Source organism: Podarcis pityusensis (assembly GCF_964106645.2).
Source record: "Podarcis pityusensis genome assembly, chromosome: 14".
Lineage (NCBI taxonomy): Eukaryota > Metazoa > Chordata > Lepidosauria > Squamata > Lacertidae > Podarcis > Podarcis pityusensis.
In genome coordinates this window covers 19,112,095-19,131,033 of record NC_138039.1, presented here as the reverse complement: position 1 = coordinate 19,131,033, position 18,939 = coordinate 19,112,095, and the positions used below count along the sequence as shown (strand labels likewise).

General features: G+C 47.1%; 1 protein-coding gene across 6 annotated transcripts; it reads right to left on the bottom strand.

The window, feature by feature from the left end:
• Positions 1–626: 626 nt before the first annotated feature.
• On the bottom strand, positions 627–18,872 carry LOC308463552 (uncharacterized protein). 6 transcript variants are annotated; one of them, XR_013979610.1, is made up of 7 exons: positions 18,733–18,872; positions 16,997–17,137; positions 15,931–16,024; positions 15,046–15,205; positions 12,343–12,495; positions 4,675–4,804; positions 627–1,591 (listed from the first exon to the last, which is right to left on the bottom strand). XR_013979610.1 is itself a non-coding variant. In XM_080982063.1 (6 exons), the coding sequence occupies exons 2-6, from the start codon at positions 17,125–17,127 to the stop codon at positions 1,536–1,538; spliced, it is 594 nt and encodes a 197-aa protein (XP_080838189.1). In that variant the 5' UTR covers positions 17,128–17,137; positions 18,733–18,872; the 3' UTR covers positions 627–1,535. The 6 variants fall into 6 exon arrangements, 5 of the variants coding, with proteins under 5 accessions (XP_080838189.1, XP_080838185.1, XP_080838186.1 ...); XM_080982063.1 differs by lacking the exon at positions 4,675–4,804; XM_080982059.1 differs by lacking the exons at positions 627–1,591; positions 4,675–4,804 and adding an exon at positions 10,472–11,646.
• Positions 18,873–18,939: the final 67 nt, after the last annotated feature.

Genomic DNA, 18,939 nt, shown 5'->3' with positions numbered 1-18,939 from the left:
CAACCCTGTGTGTTGCTCCTTGCAGCTGCAGTTGCCGTGATATGTGTGGGAGTGTGAGCAAACAGCGTGCATCTCTCCATGTGGATGGGTTGTTGTTTTTGAAAAAAAATATTGCAGTTTATTTTGCCTGTGTGCGTGGGTGGACCCAGGAAGATAACAGGGTTCATGATATGGGGTTTCTGAGATGCGGTCTGACAGGTAATAATTCCAACTAAGACAGATGTCTGAGATGCTGGGAATCCATAAAAACACTCTCCTGCTCCCACAGTGGCGGGGGGGGGTGTGTGCCCTTTTGAAACACACTCCCCACCCCCTGGGATTCTTAAGGGGTGAGCTTTGCAACCCAGGGCAGAAAGTGTCCTTTCCAGAAGGAGGCAGAAGACAGCCTGGCGACCAGAGAACACATGAGAAGACCTGTGCTGAAAGGGAAATGGCAGTGTTTTAGGGAGCAGAGTGTCACATTTCAATCTAGCAGCATTGGATCTTTCCGGCTTTCACTAAACACCTGCCCCAGATTTCTTGCAAGGCCTGACCTCTCTGTGTCACGATCAGTGCTGTTTCTTTTCCACTGCAGTTCAGTTTCTGACAAATAGTACTTTATTTACCTTGTCGTTCACTACTTAATGTAAGCAGTACATTTATTTTATTTTTCCTTTTATATCCCACCTTTCCGCCAAAGAGCTAATTGGGCTTCCCACCTTTTGACATGTTTTTATTTTACATATATTTATCACCCAGTCTTCACTAGCTCCCGGGCGGATTACAGAATAGGAAAAAGAGATAACCAAATAACCAAAAAAATAACACTGACACAAAATACTATTGTCTTTGTTATTTCCTGCTCTAAAGGACCTAAAATGCATCAGGTAGAAGCAGCAATTGGTTTGTTAGGGCAAAGGACTCACCAGCCTCAGTCTACTCTCAGCAGGTCTCCAAAAACCCGGCGTCTTTCTTACAACCAAAATATAAAAAAAAATCCTTCCAGTAGCGCCTTAGAGACCAACTAAGTTTGTTATTGGTTTGAGCTTTCATGTGCGTGCACACTTCTTACAACCACTTTGGGGTCCCCATGTGGCAGGAGGAGGCTGTCTGGCTGTCAGCTTCCTCCTCCTCCTCACTTTCAGTGTTGTCCCTTGTGGAACTCAGCAAGGAGGAACAAAACTAGAATTCGTTGGCTCTGCCTGTCATTAGCTCTGTCGCCCCCTACTGTTAGGCTCCCTGCCTTCCAGCCCACCAGTCCCAATGGGGACCAGCCATTAAGGTTGGTTCAGTGTATGAAAGATGGAAAGGCCATAATGGGCAAATGACGTGACTGCCTTTGCCATGTATGAGGTTCTCTTGAAGCTGCCCTCCTTTACCTGGTTGGGAGCTGCGCAGGAGGGCAACACCTTTAAGAGCTTCTGTCTCTTCCAGCTGCGTCATCCTCTTTCAGTTCCTTCTTTTGCTGGTGTCAGGAGTGCTCAGCCTGCTAATGCTAGATTTTCTGTTTACTCCTCCAGCCAGTTTGCATGTGACAAAGCCATACACTGCCAGCGTCATCCTGTGGCGGAGTCCATGGCTTGAGCGGGCACTGCTGAGCTTAGGATATGTGCTGGGAAGAAAAGAAGAAGAGGAAGAAGAGAGGGCCACATGAACCAACATAAGCTCCCTACATAAGAAACAGAACTGGGATACCTTTTAAGATATATAATGCTACAAGAGACACAAAAGCCTCCTGTGGCAGGGAGTTCCACAGTCTGAGCCTTCTGCACTCAAACCAACCATGTCTCCCTCACTAACATCCCTTCTGATGCAAATAGTCTGCTTAGATTTAGTTTGACCCTTAGACTGCAAATCTAAACACACCTCCTAGGGTTGGAATAGGGCAACCTTTGGCTTTCCACATGTTGTTGGGCTCCAACTCCCATCCCTGCCCTTTGGCTGTGCCAGCTGCAGCTGATGGGAACAGGAGACCAACAGCTGAAGGGCCACAGGCTCCCTACCCTCAGGTCTATTGATTTCAATGGGTCGGCTCTGAATAATAATAATAATAATAATAATAATTTTTTATTTATACCCCACCCTTCCCGGTTCAAAAACCGGGCTCAGGGTGGCAAACAACAAATTTAAAACACTTAATTGATGCAACAAAAAACAGCATAAAATACAGTATAAAACGTGAATTCAGAATTCAAAAATTAATTTAGGGGGGAAATCCATCCAATAAACATTAGATGATCACCAGGGTTAGCTGGCTAAATTAGTCCTATTTGGGCCAGCGTAGAGACCAGGGGAGAAAGAGCTGTGGGATCCCAGAGCGGGTAATGCCCTAAGTCACTTTATCAACCATATTTGCTTGTAGGTCAAATAAATTTTCTGAATTCCATAGTTTTTTTAATTAATAAAAAGTATTTTTAAATGATGTAATAAAGGATGAACCCCTGAAAACCACTGGGAGGGGGGAGGGAACCTCCCCATGCAGAAAACCTCTTGAAAGGTATGTAATGAGGCCCAGAAGAGACTGCTTTAGATGAAAAGGCAAATGATGTTCCAGGAGGAACATAGAATGCAGCTGGATACAACCCACTGTCAAATCAGACCTAAGGCTATTGAGAAGCTGCATGGTGTAGAAGAGGCGTCAGCAGGAACATCAGGGGAGGAGTGCGTCCAACTACAGTGGTACAGTGGTGCCTCGCAAGACGAAAATAATTCGTTCCGCGAGTCTTTTCGTCTTGCGATGTTTTTCGTCTTGCGAAGCACGGTCCGTCGCAACTGTGCCTCTTCAAGCGGTGTTAAGAAAAATGCGCAAGAATTTTTCGTCTTGCAAAGCAAGCCCATAGGGAAATTCGTCTAGCGAAGCAACGCAAAACCGAAAAACCCTTTCGTCTAGTGAGTTTTTCGTCTTGCGAGGCATTCGTCTTGCGGGGCACCACTGTACCTCGCAAGACGAATGCCTCGCAAGACGAAAAACGCGCAAGACGAAAGAGTTTTCCGTTTTTTGAGTCGTTCCGCAAGACGAATTTCCCTATGGGCTTGCTTCGCAAGACGAAACGTCTTGCGAGTTCTTGCGAGTTTGTTTCCTTTTTCTTAAAGCCGCTAAGTCGTTAATAGCCGCTAAGGCGTTAATAGCCGCTAATAGCCGTGCTTCGCAAGACGAAAAAACCGCAAGACGAAGAGACTCACGGAACGGATTAATTTCGTCTTGCGAGGCACCACTGTACCACACCTCTGGCCTTTGGAAGCACTAATGCTGCCCGAAGGGTAATGCCAAAGGAACAGTGACCCTTTGAGGAAGCTGAGACCTTGATATTTGATCAGACTAACTGCATTCTCAGCTAATTTGTAGTGGGCACAGAAGCTATTTCTATTTCTAGGAGGTGCAATGTTACTACATTTGTTGTTTTCGTTGCATGTTGTTGTTTCATTATAGCTGTTATCATGATATTGTTATTGTGTCTGTTGATTTTTCGGTGATGTACCACTGCTTTCATGCTGAAAGCTGCTCTGAGCACAACTCTTTTGTGGAAAGACAGCGTACGAATAAAAGGAGGAGGAGGGGGCTGGAATGACCTTTGGCTGCCAGCTCCCCTTTGCCCTTGCCACTCGGACGAGAGAGGCTTTGGTTTCCCCCCCCTGCGCAGCAGTCACTTGGCAGCCCTCTGACTTTTAACAGCTACCCGGAGAATGGAGAGACCTAATTATTCATGGTGAAAGTGGCAATCGGGTCACAGCGAGGTTACGGGAAAGGGAAACAAAACACAGGGCATCTCAGCTGACTGCACACACCGGGATGTGGTCTGGTGTAAGTGCCGGTTTTATTCGAATGTATTCTATTTCTTAGCTGGTTTCAAAAAGAAAAAAAAACAAAAATATGAAGTAACCCAAAGCGACTTATAACATAGTCCAACTTTCTTTCTTTCTTTCTTTCTTTCTTTCTTTCTTTCTTTCTTTTTCTGTAGTTCCTATGTTTTTATTGATGATGGTTGAGAAGAGAATGGATAAATTAACATGCACTGGGTAAGGAACAGCTTTTGTGGCTGATGGGAAAGGCAGCCGGGCTTAATCAAGGTTTTGTAACACTGACTTTATCCTTAAAGAATAGTCTATAGGTAGAAGTACCTGGCCCCAAAATGATAACTGAGCTACCTTTATCATTAAGTACAGTGGGTTACTGCTGTGTACATTCATACAGGTTTGCCTGTTATTTGATTTTTTAAAATGTAGATTTCATAAGTTCTATTCATTAAATGCACAAAGCTTCCTTAGGAAGGTCCCCCCTCCCCCCAAAAAAGATGTATCAATAATAAAAACCATAGTCCAACTTTAAAACTTAATTTAAAAAAAAACTGGAACAGAATAAAAATCTCAAAACACACCCACAACATAGGCTTCATTTGCACTATACATTTAAAGCAGTATTGTACCTCTTCAAAGTCACGGCTCTCGCCAAAGATTCCTGGGACAAGTTTTGGCACAGCACTAGGTGAAGCTTAAGAATTTAAGAAGAGCCTGCTGGATCAGGCCAATGGCCCGTCTAGTCCAGCATCCTGTTCTCACAGTGGCCAACCAGATGCTTGTGGGATCTGAGCATAACCCCAGTCTCCCCATTCATGAGTCCCAGTAACTGGTGTTCAGAGCCATAATGCGTCTGACAGTGGAGGCAGAATATAATGGCTGGTAGCCCCTGATACTTACAGGTATCCTCCGTTAATTTGTCTGATCCTCATTTAAAGCCATTCAAACTTCCCAACATGGAGAGGCAGTGATGGAGGGTGGGGAGGGGAGAGAGAATCTGCCCTTGCTGGTTTTTCTACCCGTCACAAGGCTGTAAAAGGAGCAGGAACATCTGTCCATTAAAAGGCAGCAACCCTAAATCACGATAGTCAGTACCGGTCTAGATGACAGACAAGTCTGCCAGCAGCTGTTAACTGTGTTTGCTAAATACCACTTTCATGCACTGAAGCGATCTACATCTTCTTTTTCAGATCAGATTTATTTAGAAAAAGTAAAACAAAAACAAAAAAGACCATCCACTGCAACCAAATGAAATCTAATTTCACGATGCAATTTAACTATAACTAATACACCCCATAGGCTTACATTTAACACAGCCCAGAAAATAGCCAAAATATCCCTGTGAATATTTTACTGGAGTTTGGTGTTGTTCCAGTACAGTCATACCTCGGGTTACAGATGCTTCAGGTTCTGCGTTTTCGGGTTGCGCACCGTGCCGAACGCGGAAGTACTGGAACGGTTTACTTCCGGGTTTCGGTGCTTTGCGCACGCGCAGAAGCGCCGAATCACGACCCATGTGTGCGCAGAAGCGGTACTACGGGTTGCAAACACTGCAGGTTGCAAACGTGCCTCCCGCACGGATCAAAAACTGGAGCCCATTCTATAATTAATAGTTATTCCTCTAGTATAAACCTTTCCACTTAATATCATCATTTATGCTATTGATGATCAGAGTGTGAATAATGTTCCTTACATAGATAAAATGCAGCTCTCTTGCATCTCTCTATCAGCAGACTTCAGGGTGGGGAGACCCTGAGGATTGCAGAACTATAACAAAAAAACTTTTAGAAAAAGTCAGGACTGGACATGGTAACTGACCATAGCCTCTTGACTGCTGGAGGGAGGTGGGGAATGAAAGCAGGGTGGTAGTGGAATGGAGACACTAGACTCCTGAACAGAAGTGCTCCTCACTGCAACATTTTGTTGCAGATCCCGCCTGCAGAACTTCTAATAACTGAGAACTCTGCTGCAATTGCAGGTGATGTGGGGAAAAGGCCCACCCACTTGTCTCTATAGCAACAGGGCAAGCTCTTTGGATATGTAAATGGAGGTACTTGGCTGACCAGCTCAGGGCATTATCTTACAAAGAAACAGTCTCTAACAGATTGTAACCTCACAGATCACAGGTTTGGGAAGGGACCCAGAGGTATCATTCAGACTGACCCCACAATATTACAACAATGTGTTAAAGCAGTTGAAGGTATCCAATTTTTTTAAATAAATAAACGTCTGGTGGGAGGTTTCTCATTCTGACCGTTCACAATGCTGGTCCAGATGCACCTGGGATCTAATGTGGGATCAACCAGCTTTCTCTGTGCGCATACTCAGTTGTGGTTTCTGACAGTCTTGGGCCTTTGGGATCTGTGATACCTTAATCTGCGGCATCCTTCTCAAAACAGAACAACATTGTTAATTGCTTCTGATTTCCCCTCAACAAAACGCAGCCACCATAGAGGGGACGGATGGGGAACGGAATGTATCAACATCACATAATCCTTTCGATTCTCAGTGAGGATTAGGGGAAGTAATGCGTTGGGGGATCCTCAGGGACTCTATGTGTGTGGCTTGGCATTTCAGTGCGACAAACTAATTGCTTGATGTGATTGTGAATAATTTACTCAATGCTGCTCTTTCCACCCCCATGCAAAGTCCCCAGCTTTTCTTTAATTGCGGGTGTTGTGTGGAGGGGTCTCTTTTAAAGACGGAGACAAGGGTGGATAGGCAGAGGGAAAGATGGGGGCTGCCACTCTCAAACAGCTGGAGAAAAAGGAACACAAATGCCAAGAACAAGGCACTTCTGATGAATGAATAACGAAACGGGGCCTTTAACAGTGGAAAACATCCTACCCATCATGCTCTGCAGTTGGGACTTTTGCATGTCTGGTGGAAGGGGCTCCGCAGCCACACTCAAGAGCAGGGGTAGGCAAACTAAGACCTGGGGACCGGATCTGGCCCAATCGCCTTCTAAATCTGGCCTGCGGACAGTCTGGGAATCAGTGTGTTTTTACGTGAGTAGAATGTGTCCTTTTATTTCAAATGCATCTCTGGTGTGATGGCCTGGGAATCAGATTCAGAGGCTGGACCTGAGGAATCCCAGCCTGCATAGGAGTCCCCACCTCCAGAACCAGCTGAGCCAGGGCAGGGGCTTGAACCTGAAGGGTCCTCACCTGTGCCGGGTCCTCAGGAGCAGACACCAGCTGAGTCTGCTTCTGGCTTCGGGGGTGATTGAGGATCCATTGCCTGCAGGTGCTCCACTCTCAGCCCCGTCAGGGGAAGAGGAGGTTGCCCCTGGGTCCAGTAACCCTCCAGCCTCTCCTGAGCTGCAGAGGCTCAGGGCAGAGAGGCGGAGGGAACTAAGTTCTTGCAGGAGGAGTGCTCGCCTCCAGGCCAGGAGAGGCGAGTCACCTGTGGACCAGGGCCGCCCTATGCCTCGGGGGGAGATAAAAGCCAGCCAGCCCAGTCCCAGGTTGCGGGTGCAACATTGTTGGTAACCTGTTCCTGCCAGCACCCTGTCCTGCTCTTCTGCCAGAGTTCCTGACCACACCTGACTCCTTGCCTTGGACCCCTCTTCAGCCTTGACGGACAGCCTCCATACCACACCCTTGACCTCAGACTAGACCTGGACCACGCCGCACGGTAACCCCCCGGGACCAGCACATCTGGGTTATTTGTGGGGCATAGGAATTCATTCATTTTTATTTATTTTTTCAAAATATAGTCCGGCCCCCCACAAGGTCTGAGGGACAGTGGACCAGCCCCCTGCTGAAAATGTTTGCTGACCCCTGCTCACGAGTGTGCCAGGTGGAGCAGGGGTGAGCTAGCTTTTTCATCCCAAGGGCCACATTCCCTTTTGGACCGCCTTCCAGGGGCCTCATGCCAGTCGCAGGTGGGAGCAGAGCCAAAAGTGGACGGAGCAACATTTGCACCATTATTGTACCTATGCAAAGTAGAGCGGTTTATACTCACCCTGCATCTCAATCCTCCATCCAGGTGAGCAAGAGGCAATATGAGAGCTAGGCCACAAGCTTCTGGGAGGCTGTGAATTGGGGCAAGCCAGAGATGTGGGCAGGGCATGGCTAGGAAGGAAGTGTGACCTGCGGGTAGTCCCTAGGTCCTTAGAGAGAGGGCTGCATTTGGCCTTCCAGAGCTGAGACAGAGTAAGGGGAGAGCGCTGTTGAACCCAGGTCCTGCCTGTGTGTTTCCTGGTTCACTCCTGTGAGAACAGGATGGTGGACTAGATGGGCTTTGGGCCCGATCCGGAGGGATCTTTTAACGCTCTTAAGAGTGTTAATTTTCGGTGGCAGAGGAAGCAGAAAATGGACAACCCAGACATCAGCAGCAGCAGGTCACTCCAGGGAAGCCTGCTGTGTATTCAGTGACAGCAGACATGTGGAATGGCCCAAAATAAGGGATGAACAAAGAGGTCATGGGACACCTGCTTGCAAATTGGGCACAGCAGGCTTGACGCCCGTGCTGGATGTCGGGGTTCCTTGCTAGAAAGGGTGATAGGAAGAGAGTTGGGAGTGAAGTGTCAGTGAAGCAATACCTGAGGGAGGGAGGGAGCCACACTTCTGCTAGCTCAAAACTAGGTCAGTTGCTCTGCTGTGTTAAAAACTAGTGCAACCCCCGGTGTTGACATGTTTGCAGCACCCCGGCTTTCCCTGCATCAAGCCTCCTCCTCCTGCTGGAACTAACACTGCAGCTCCAACGGTAGCTGAGCTGAAGGCAAGATGCCGCTCTGTGAGGAGGCCCTGCCCCGTTTCTGGGAGGGGAAAGCAGTGCAGCATCCCAGATACTGAAGCTGCAAGATTGCTGACGGCAGAGGAGCTTCTGGGTCGCCCCCCCCAGTCCTTCCCAATGAGGACCCCAGGCTATGAAATTCCACAAGTGCTCTTACCTGTTTATTTGAAATCAGCACAAATTTCCATTCAATTATTTTAGGACTCAGCATGCCAGACCTGCAACAGAATGTTGCCGTGTGTAAACTCGCTTCCCAAGACTTGTGTTTCTGTTTTGGGACTCCAGCCAGACAGTTAAGACCTTCCTCCAAAAGATTCAGTTCCACTGTCCATGTTTTATGCAGAAGCCCATCCACATTGGCAAGCCATGGCTTTTGAGATGCTTAATACAATTTAGAATGATTTCTAAAATGGGCTGCTGATTTGTTTATTTTAAGGGTTGACGGTTGGGGTTTTTTTGTTCTGCAAAATCTCAATGTTTCCCCAGTGGATGTCAATATCCCCCTTTTGTTTTAGTGCCAATGCTGTCAGCCCGCAACACCAGAGGTTGGGGGTTTTTTGCTCTTGGGGTACTTAACTATTTGCTTTGAGGCTTAATGATGTGTTGCTCTTTAAAGGGGGCAGAACTGGAAACTAAATGCTGGGTTTGGCTCTTATATAGCCAGTCCAATAGTCTATTGGGAAGCTAATCAGTGCAAGTCTCACTAAAACAAAGGGAAGATTCCCTGGGACACAGAGCTTCCCATGGTGCATCTGCAGCAGCACAACCAGGAGCCTTCATCTACCCCACCTGCAATAAAACATCTCTCTCCTGTATCCGTCCCTATAGCCATAGCAGGTGCTGTAATTCTTCACTCCCAGAGGCATGCTCCTCCATTGTCTCCCGTGACTGACAGATGCCAAACTAACCCTAGTGCACGAGGATTGGATGGGGGCTGGCTACTTGAAGGGGGGGGCACCCTCAGGTTGTGATTTCAAGACTATTCCCCAGCAGCGACTGGCAAAGCATTTCACTCTCACTTTCTATTCCTGCTCTCGGGAAGCTTTCCCCACCCAGGACTCACAAAAGAAATACAAAAGCACACATTCAAAAAACAAGAGCAAAATCTCCAGGCTGTGCGAAGGACAGAAAACGGGGGATTGCAGGCACGGGGACTTTTAAGCATCCAAGGAAAAATTACTGGAGCAGAAAAACTCAAGCCAGCACAAAGCCAGCCAGAAGGCAAATTCCTGGGCTGCGGCAGCAAGCTTTGCTAACCCTTGGCACGGGGAGGGGGGGAAAAGCCAGACGTTTCGACATGGCAGAAGAGATATCCGAGGGGTTCCACTCCATGGCCAAGGGCTCCAGCAAAATGAGGCTGCACACCACTGCCTGAAGGGCCCGTGGCCTATTTTAGAGAACCCTCACAGCACAATCCTATAAACCCGTCGACTCAGAATTAAGTTCAACGAGGCTAACTCTCAAGGGAAATGCATTCAGGATTAGAGTCTTCAACTCGCCCCCCCCCTTTTTTGGTTTGACTTTTTAACATCGGAGGGGTCCGTTTCCAGTCAAAGAAAACACCACACGCCATTCCCATTTTTTTCAGGCAAGGGATCCTTTGTACATCTGCTGAGGAATTATTGTGCGGTGCAAAGGATTCTGGGGCAGATTGTGAGGGGCTCTCACACACAGCTTGCCCAAGGCACCAATCCAGCTGGGCCTCACCCTACCCCTGAGTGAATTAAGAGGATGCTACAGAAGGACCTACCGCTGCCCTGCGTCGCAAAGCAAAATGGGTGTAGAAGTCAAAGGAAGGTCACAGAAATGGAGATGGTCAATAGTCTATCCAAATTGATGTGTTTCGGAAGATCATATTTTGAACAGCTGGCAGAATTCTGGAAAGCTTCTAGTTGACCATTGGGAGAACATGGCCACCAGCCAGGCACTTCTTAGGTTGTTAGGAACAACAAGTAAATTTGTAGGAAAATAAGGACTTTATTGGAAAAGAACTACAATGAGAAATGCTAGGATAATATTCAAAAAAATAGCTTCCTTCTGTTGTAATGCAGCTGGGAACATATCTCATATTGACTGTGTGTGAGAGAGTGAGGGAGAGACTATGGATGATAATGCATTTAATTCTTGTTGTTAATAGCTTAAATTTCTATTTTGCTAATATAAAACTTGATTTCGTAAAGCAAAATCGGATTCCGAAAATAAATTGTGCTTTGGTTGTGTTTATTTCACTAGCAGTGACAGAGCTGGGGAGGCAAAAAGGATAGTCAGTCGAACACCTCCGCTTCGCTACATGTCAGAGAATCTGGATAGCAGAGATTTCATCCATTAATCCGTTCAAAGTAGACTAGAGTAGACCACAATCTTACAGAATGCTTGCAGGGGAGGGGAGGAGTTTAGAAGGGAGGGCATTTCCAGTGGAGGTGCTCCTCCTAGTGGTACCCAAGCAGCAAATTGTTCCTGACGACACAAGTCAGCCAAACCTTACATTACATGGAAAGATAATCACTAGACAGTCGTCAAACTGGAGGCAAAACTCCTCCCCACCCACAAATATAAAGCTCATCCCAGATCCTGAGCAGCTGTGAGGCTCCAGCCATAAACCACAAGCTTAACATTAGGATGCCCAATCTGTTTTATGAGTGACTTACCATTCTCGAATTATTTGGGTGGGGTGGGCGGGGAGGAAGGCTGATCTACATTTTGCCATGTGCTGCTCCACACTGCAGACCATGAAAGAGAGTCCTGAGAGGGAAGACCAGTTTTCCACAGCTACGTTATTTGCTCCAGAGGTTCAAAGGTCTTGAATGATCACTGGTGCAGACTCTCCTGGCGATTTGTCCTGGAGATCCAGGATAACAGCACAGCCTTTTCATGTGTGTGTGTGTGTAGTTCAGCTTCAGTATTCATGCACCAAGGAACAAAGGTCAATTCTAAAGCCGCAGCCCTGGAACCCTGGAATTTTTCATGTTGCTTTCCTTTTCTTCTTAGGCCTGCCTGCTTCTGCCCCGTCCCCTGCCTTTGCTCCCTCTCCGCCTAGAGCCTGCAACGAAGGCAGCTGCAGCTTGCTGCCGACGGCCCAAGCCCAGAGGCACATCTCCACACGGTGAGGCGTCCAGGCCTGTTCTGCATCAGCTAGGAAATGGATCAAGAACGAGGAGTCGCTTGGGCTGTGTGCTTTGAGGATGTAGAAACCCTGAGACTGGGGGACAGCGCCCCTTCCCAAATCATGCCCCTCACTGGCCCTGCCCTGAGCCCTGCTTGGGTTCTGCTGCACAACTGGAATTTGTCCTTGAGCTGTGATCTGGCTTCCTGTTTGCCTGGACAGAGGTGTGTGTGTAGAAGGAAACACGCCCTTTGTGAGCACTGCACACTTCTGCCTCTGGCTCAGTCCCCAGAAGGTTGTCTACAAGGGAATATGGCTCTCAGACTGAAAAAGGTTTCCCCAAGAAATACTACCGAGCTAAATGGACCAATGGTTGGATTCAACATAAGGTAACTTTCTATGGGAACTGGACAAGAAAGCCGGAAACGCACAGGAACAAATAACTGCAGAACCAGAAGAAACTTGACTTGGCTTTGAGCTTTTAAATAATTATTATTTTAAGTGAAGAGGCGGGGCTTTAAAGGTGGAGACAGAATCCTATTGGTGGGTAGAGAGGAAGGGTCTCTTCCTGGCATATATGGTAGCAATGGAATGCACATAGAAGGTTTCTGTGAGCTGGAAGTCTGTATGTTCAGTGTTCTAGCTCACAAGGAGAACCCTCCTCATCCAGCAAGCATCCCCACCCGTTCAAAGTGTGCACACTGTCCCAACTTCTCCCGCCTTACCTTCGTTTAGCTTCTTGACACAGCTCTGGATTCCGTCAAGGTAGAGCAGGTAGTGCTTGAGGGTGTACTGGACAGGGACAAGGCCTGGCAGAGACTCTACTGCTTCGTCAGCCATAAAGGCAGCTGCTTCCGGGGCTCCAGAAGTCAGAATCGCTGCAATGGGAGCAAAGGCAGATGTTGGGGAAGATGGCGGGAGAGCAATGTCACACATGCACCTTGAGCTCTCAACACCTTCAGGGTATTTCCGAAGCTACAAGATTCTTAAAGAGAAGGAAATACGAGTAGAAGAATCTGCATTATGCAGAGTAAGGTAAAGGTAAAGGTAAAGGGACCCCTGACCATTAGGTCCAGTCGTGGCCGACTCTGGGGTTGTGGCGCTCATCTCGCTTTATTGGCCGAGGGAGCCGGCGTACAGCTTCCGGGTCATGTGGCCAGCATGACTATGCCGCTTCTGGCGAACCAGAGCAGCGCACGGAAACGCTGTTTACCTTCCCGCTGGAGTGGTACCTATTTATCTACTTGCACTCTGATGTGCTTTCAAACTGCTAGGTTGGCAGGAGCAGGGACCGAGCAACGGGAGCTCACCCCGTCGCGGGGATTCAAACCGCCGATCTTCTGATCAGCAGGTCCTAGGCTCTGTGGTTTAACCCACAACACCACCTGCGTCCCTTATTATGCAGAGTAGGACCATCTTATTCCTTCCTGTCAACTCCATCCAAAGCAGGTTGAATCCTCCTTTCATGACCCCTAAGGATCCAGGTCTCACTGTCCCCTCCTCAGGCCATGCCCCGCCCTCGAGTGCTGTTGCCTGGCTGGAGTGCCTCCTTCAGGTGCAATCATAATGCCTCTTCCTTGTATGACTTTTGCGTGGCTGGGATGTTCAAAATCTGACTTTGTATAAGGCAGCCTCCTCCGCCCCCAGCAGTCCCAGTCAGCATGACTAGCCGTCAGGGATGACGGTCCTCTTAGCCTAACAACATCTGGAGGGTCACAGATTAGCCACCCCTGCCCTCAAAAGGCTGGAATTATTTTTATTTGTAAAGCACCGCTGCTGCTGCTCATACAGCTTGACAAGATTAAACCCTGTGGATCCTGGCTGAAAGCTTAAACAAACAAGCAAAAAATTTAGACCAATATGTAGCAGTCTGTAATAAACATGGGGCAAGAATATGCCATCTGGAATACGAAACTCCACTCAGGCAGAGCAGGGTGGACTAGGCAACCACATTCTTGGTTTAGGTCCCATCTACCTCCTTATGCTACTTTAAACAGCCATGGTTTTCCCCCAAAGAATTCTGGGAACTGTAGTTTCTTAAGGATACTGAGAGCCGTTAGGAGACCCCAGTCCCAGAGTAGTTTCACAGTCAATTCCTTCTCCTCATGGAACTCTGGGAATTGCAGCTCTGCGAGCAGAATTGGGATCTCCTAGCAACTCTCCACACCCTTAACTAATTCCCAGGATGCTTTGGGGGGAAACAATGACTGTTTGAAGTGGTATGAAACAGCTTTAAATGTAAGGTGCAGATGCGGCCTTAGGCAAGGTTAGGTGGGGAATGAGGGAAGCTCTTATTATTAATTTGAGCCCTCTTCATGTTACTTCTGCGTAGGACATACATGGGCAGCGTGGGATGCCCTCTTGTTCTTTCACTAAGCATGTATGTGTTGTGTGCAAAAAAATATAGAGCCCAACATGCAAGATCCAGATACTAATTATTCAGGTGTTCCAGTAGCATGGAATCCCTGCTTATGAAGAAGCAGTCACACTGCGGGCCTTCTCATCTTCTTTTTTAAAGTTGTGGAACACATGCTGTCAAACAGGCAAACCACTGTTTATTTCTGTCTCTCTCTAACATTTGTATTGATACATGTTGGGGGAAAACGTTACTACCTCCACTCCCAATAATAATAATTCTTTTCAGGTGTGAATGAAGTGATCCAAATTTGCATTATGTTTGTATGTTTAATTTTAATTCAACTGCTCTTTCTTTCTTCTTGTATGTTATAGAAGTGCCTGCCCTTTCTTAAATATATAAAATTTCAAGAGAAAAAGAGAGAGAAATTCAGGTTCTGAAGAATCAGAGTTCCTTAGATCGTCAATGACAGGCAAGCTTCTCTGAAGGGTGGCTTCCCTCTTGTGGAGCAGGTGCTACCTTGCCTTGTATAGCCACAGAAGACTGTTGTGTTGGTTCTATAGTGCCCTTTCAGCTGAGGAGACCTGGCAGGCCATCATCCCAGAATCCTCTGCACTGCACAAGAGTTTGGTGGCAGAGAGGTGGGGGAGCTTCAGGAGGCAAATGGGTTTGAAAAAAATCACATGATTGCACAAGTGTTTGAGAAAACCGAGGCAGCACTCGAGCCAGGCTAATGGAAGGGGCCTTGCTGTCTCTGCAAATGCTCTTCCACAAGGGAAGTTGCCTTATACAGAGTCAGACCACTGGTCTATCTGGATCAGTATTGCCAACACTGGTTGGCAGCAGATCTCCAGGTTTCAGAGTGGGAATGTGAAGCTGGGGCCTTCTGTGTGCAAGGCAGATGTTCCTCCACTGGGCTACCACCCTTCAAGAAGAAATGTTTTGCTGTGATCATGTTATGAGAACGTTGGGTAAATGAAAGAGCACAATCATTGCTCAAACTCCTTGCAAAATGTGTAGGCAAAAAAATACAGGAAATAAACAAACCTGCAGGCTTCAGGGCCTTTCCTACCTGATGCTGTGGCGGGCCCCACAGCCTTAAGTTTGCACAGCTCAGTCATGGCAGCTGCTACGTCAGGGAGGAGCTGGAAGGCGTTTCTGGTGCAGCTCTCCACCATCTCGCTGGAGTTAGTGGCCACCAGCTGCTGGAGTCGAGGACGAAACTTGCCTCTCTGCAGGGAAGAAAGAAGGCAGTCATTCCACTTGTACCTACACTGCTAACTTAAAATTAGTTCTGACTCTCATATGCTCACTCAGGACAGAGCTACGCTATGGAATGCTCTCCCCAGTGAGGTCTGCCAGTCGCCTTTATTGTGTTGCAGCTTTGCAGTGCCAAGACTCCCCCCCCCCCCAGGCTTCTGAATAACTGAGCTGGTGCTATTTTGCTGTTATTGGGGCACTTTGTGTGTGTAAAATATAAAGAGGAATTGCAGGTGTTCTGTATGAGTTCTGTTAATGGTATAGTATATTCATGCTGATGATTTTAAATTTTTTTTAAGTCTCTTGGAGACCTTTTCGAAACAAATGATTATAAAGTCCAAAAAGTAAAAATATATTACCATTATTATAATGAGATTACTGTTATTTCATTTCACAGGCATTTCCCGTTACCTAAACGGTCAGTGAATATTTCTATTTTATTTTTAACTTCCATGAGCAGATGGGGCAAGTGAGGGGTAGACTTTCTAAAACAGGGATGGGGAACGTGGCCCTCCAGCTGCTGTTGGTCTCCAACTCCCATCAGGCCCTGCCAGCGTGGTCAGTGAGCAGGGATGGTGGGAGCCGTGGTCCAGCTGTATCTGGAGGGCTGCAAGTGCCTGTGATTACGCACTATCACGCCCCTGGGTCCGTACTGCCTCTGCTCCACACGGCAACCGACTCTGGCAGAATTACTTACGGAAAGCTTCCATTCCATCAGCCTCACCAGCTCGTCTTTTGTCAAGTGTTTGTCCTTCCGCCCGGAAACAGCAATTGGCAGCTCCTCTTGATACCTGCAAATGGTAACACAGGGAAGGGAGTAAAAACAATAAAATGGTTTTGAATAGCATTGAAAAGATCAGAGAGGAGAAACACATTTCCCCCTTCTTCAATTAAATTGATTCGGGCAAAGCTCACAAGAGACAAAAAGAGAAGAACTGCACAGGCCACAGACTTGTCCAATTCATTGTTCTGGGGACTGGCACTGCACTGCTGCAGAAGTCATATTGGACTGTATGATTGGCAGGGGAGGACTTGGTGGCCCTGTTGCTGCTGCCCCCATGAAGGGCCTTTTCAGTGGCGATTCCCTGGATGTGTAATGCCTTCCCTAGTGAGGTGTGCCTGTCTCCATTATCATCAGCTTTCAGGAGGAATTTAAACACATTCATGTTTACCCAAGCATTGGGTGGCTAAAGAATTCTGTTCCTGGCAACCTTGAGATCACTGGATACAGGAATGTTTTTAACAGAAACTGCTTTTAGATTGGATTAATTGTAATCGTTTCAGAATGCTTTTGCTTTGTTTTTAATTGTGCTTCTGTATGCCACCCTGGGTTCCTTGGGAAGGAAGGGTGGAATATCAATTCAATAAATTAGCAATTCAATAAATAATCTTAGCAGGAGGTCCATTCAGTACAACATAAAAATCAGAGGGGGTAAGTAAGGATACACATAAAACAAAGTGATAAAAATATGAAGGGGACGAACAAGAAACAAGTGTCTTAAGATTCTCCAGCTCTGCTGCCAGTTATGAAAAATCACCACAGTGTTAAGGCTGCAACTGAAGCATCAGAACATAAGAAAAGTCCGGAGGCCATCACTATACATCTTCCATAGTTTAGCTATGTGCTGTGTTAAGAAGGCCTTCCTTTTGTGCATCCCAAATCTTCCAGTGTTCTGCTTCACTGAATGTACAATGAGAGAGGGAACCCCCCAGAAGCTCTTTGCTGTAGCAGGTGTGTTCTGCTACCTGCTGAAAACATTTACCATTTATCCAAGGCAATGGTTTTCCCCTGCTTGCTCGCTTTGGCCATGACCACATCCTGGTAGACATTCAAAACCGCTCTCCAGTATGCAGGGTCATCACATCCATAAAGTCCTCCTTCCAGCCCCATCATTTAAGGCTTCCTGAAACAAAAGGCAAAAACAAAAGCAGGGAACTAAGCAGCAGGGCCTTGGAGAAAATAATAATAATAATAATAATAATAATAATAATAATGGCAGCATTTACACCTCACCTTTTTCCCAACGAGCTCTAGATGGGCCTACACCTCTCAGTAACTAGATCCTATTTTAATGCCTGATGGCAGTTTACTATTTTATTGTGTATTTTATTTAATGTGTATTTTATTTGAGATATTATTGGAACAGGCATTTTATTTGCTTTTTGTTTACCAGCTACTTAGAGAGGCCATTGTACTGTAAGGCAGACTTAACCTTTTAAAAAATCCTTAACATAATTAAAAAAAGGATTGCATTCTTGAAAGTGACCTCACCCTGAAAACTATGGGGTTCCCCCCTCAATGATCCTGCTTGGGAAGAAGGTGGCAGTTTACTGACCAAGGATGTAAACCAAGTGGAGATCCAACTTCAGGTTGTATCCAATGGTAGTCATACTCAGAGTAGACCCATTACAACTACTAGACATGACTTAGGCCCATTAATTTATACGTCTACTTTCAGTAGTAGTACTTACCTTTAGTCACACATACAAACACCCATATAAATCACAGTGCATATTATGGGTCTTTCCCCCTCTAATTATGACTGAGACCGGATCCAACCTGAGGGGTTTACTCCCAGAGTAAACCACCTTGCTGAAATCCTACACAGAATAGCAGTACTGTTTTAAAGTGACCTACCCCACTGAAATCACAGGTCTTCAACAGGACAGATCCAAACTTAAACCATTCAGTAGGCTCACTGGCATCCTCATTAAAATCATAGGACTTGTGTGAGGTTTTCTCCAATGGGATGGATCCAACCGTAAGCCATTCTTATAAGCAGATTCATTGTAATCATAGGACTTCTCTCTAATTATGACTAAGACGGGATCCAACCTGAGGGCTTGACTCCCAAAGTAAACAGCCCTGTTGAAATCCACAGGGCTGTCATTTCCCTCCGTAAACCTACTTAGGAGGAGGATAGCAGCAGTTTGTTAAGTTTACCTACCTGGATATCAGTCCCACGGAAACTACAGGATATATGGGTCTTTTCCAGTGGGTAAGTCAAACTTAAAGCATCGTGGGAATTTTGGGTCTTCCAATCTTAATCATGGCAAAGCTGGGACCCACCCTGAGGGGATGGCTGGGTCTTGGGATTCAACCTCCTTAAAATGCCAGAACTCATGAGATCTTCCAACAGGTCGGATCCAAACGGGGTGATGTGGGTGTTTACTCCCCGAGTAAACAACCCCAGTGAAATCCAAGGGGCTTTCATTCCCCCTTACTTGTACTGTGTTAAGTTTACTTACCCCATTAAAACCCCACAACTTCTAAAATGGGAGGGATCCAGCCTTAAGCCATACTTACGAGCAGACTCACTGGCATCACGGGACTTCTGGGTCTTCCTATTTAACTATAGGACTGAGCCAGGATCCGACCTGAGGGGTTTACTCATCGAGTAAAGAGCCCTTGCTGGAATCCACGGGGCTTTCATTTCCGCTCCGTAAACCTAACTTGGGAGGAAGAAGCAGCAGCGGCGGCGGTTTAGCCTAGCCTTACCTAAGCGGGAGCCCTCGGTCAGCCAACGGGCCTTGCTCGCGAGTAGCTCCCCCTCACAGGATCGTGGCCGTTTGCCGCCTCCCGCCCCTCCTGCGCCCTCGGGAAGGCGCCGCCGTGCGTCCGGCCGGGGTCCAGGCGGCGCTCTCGCACCGCGGGCCGCGCTTCCTCCGGCGCCTGGGCCCGGCCCTTTCCGTTCGCGCGGGCCCC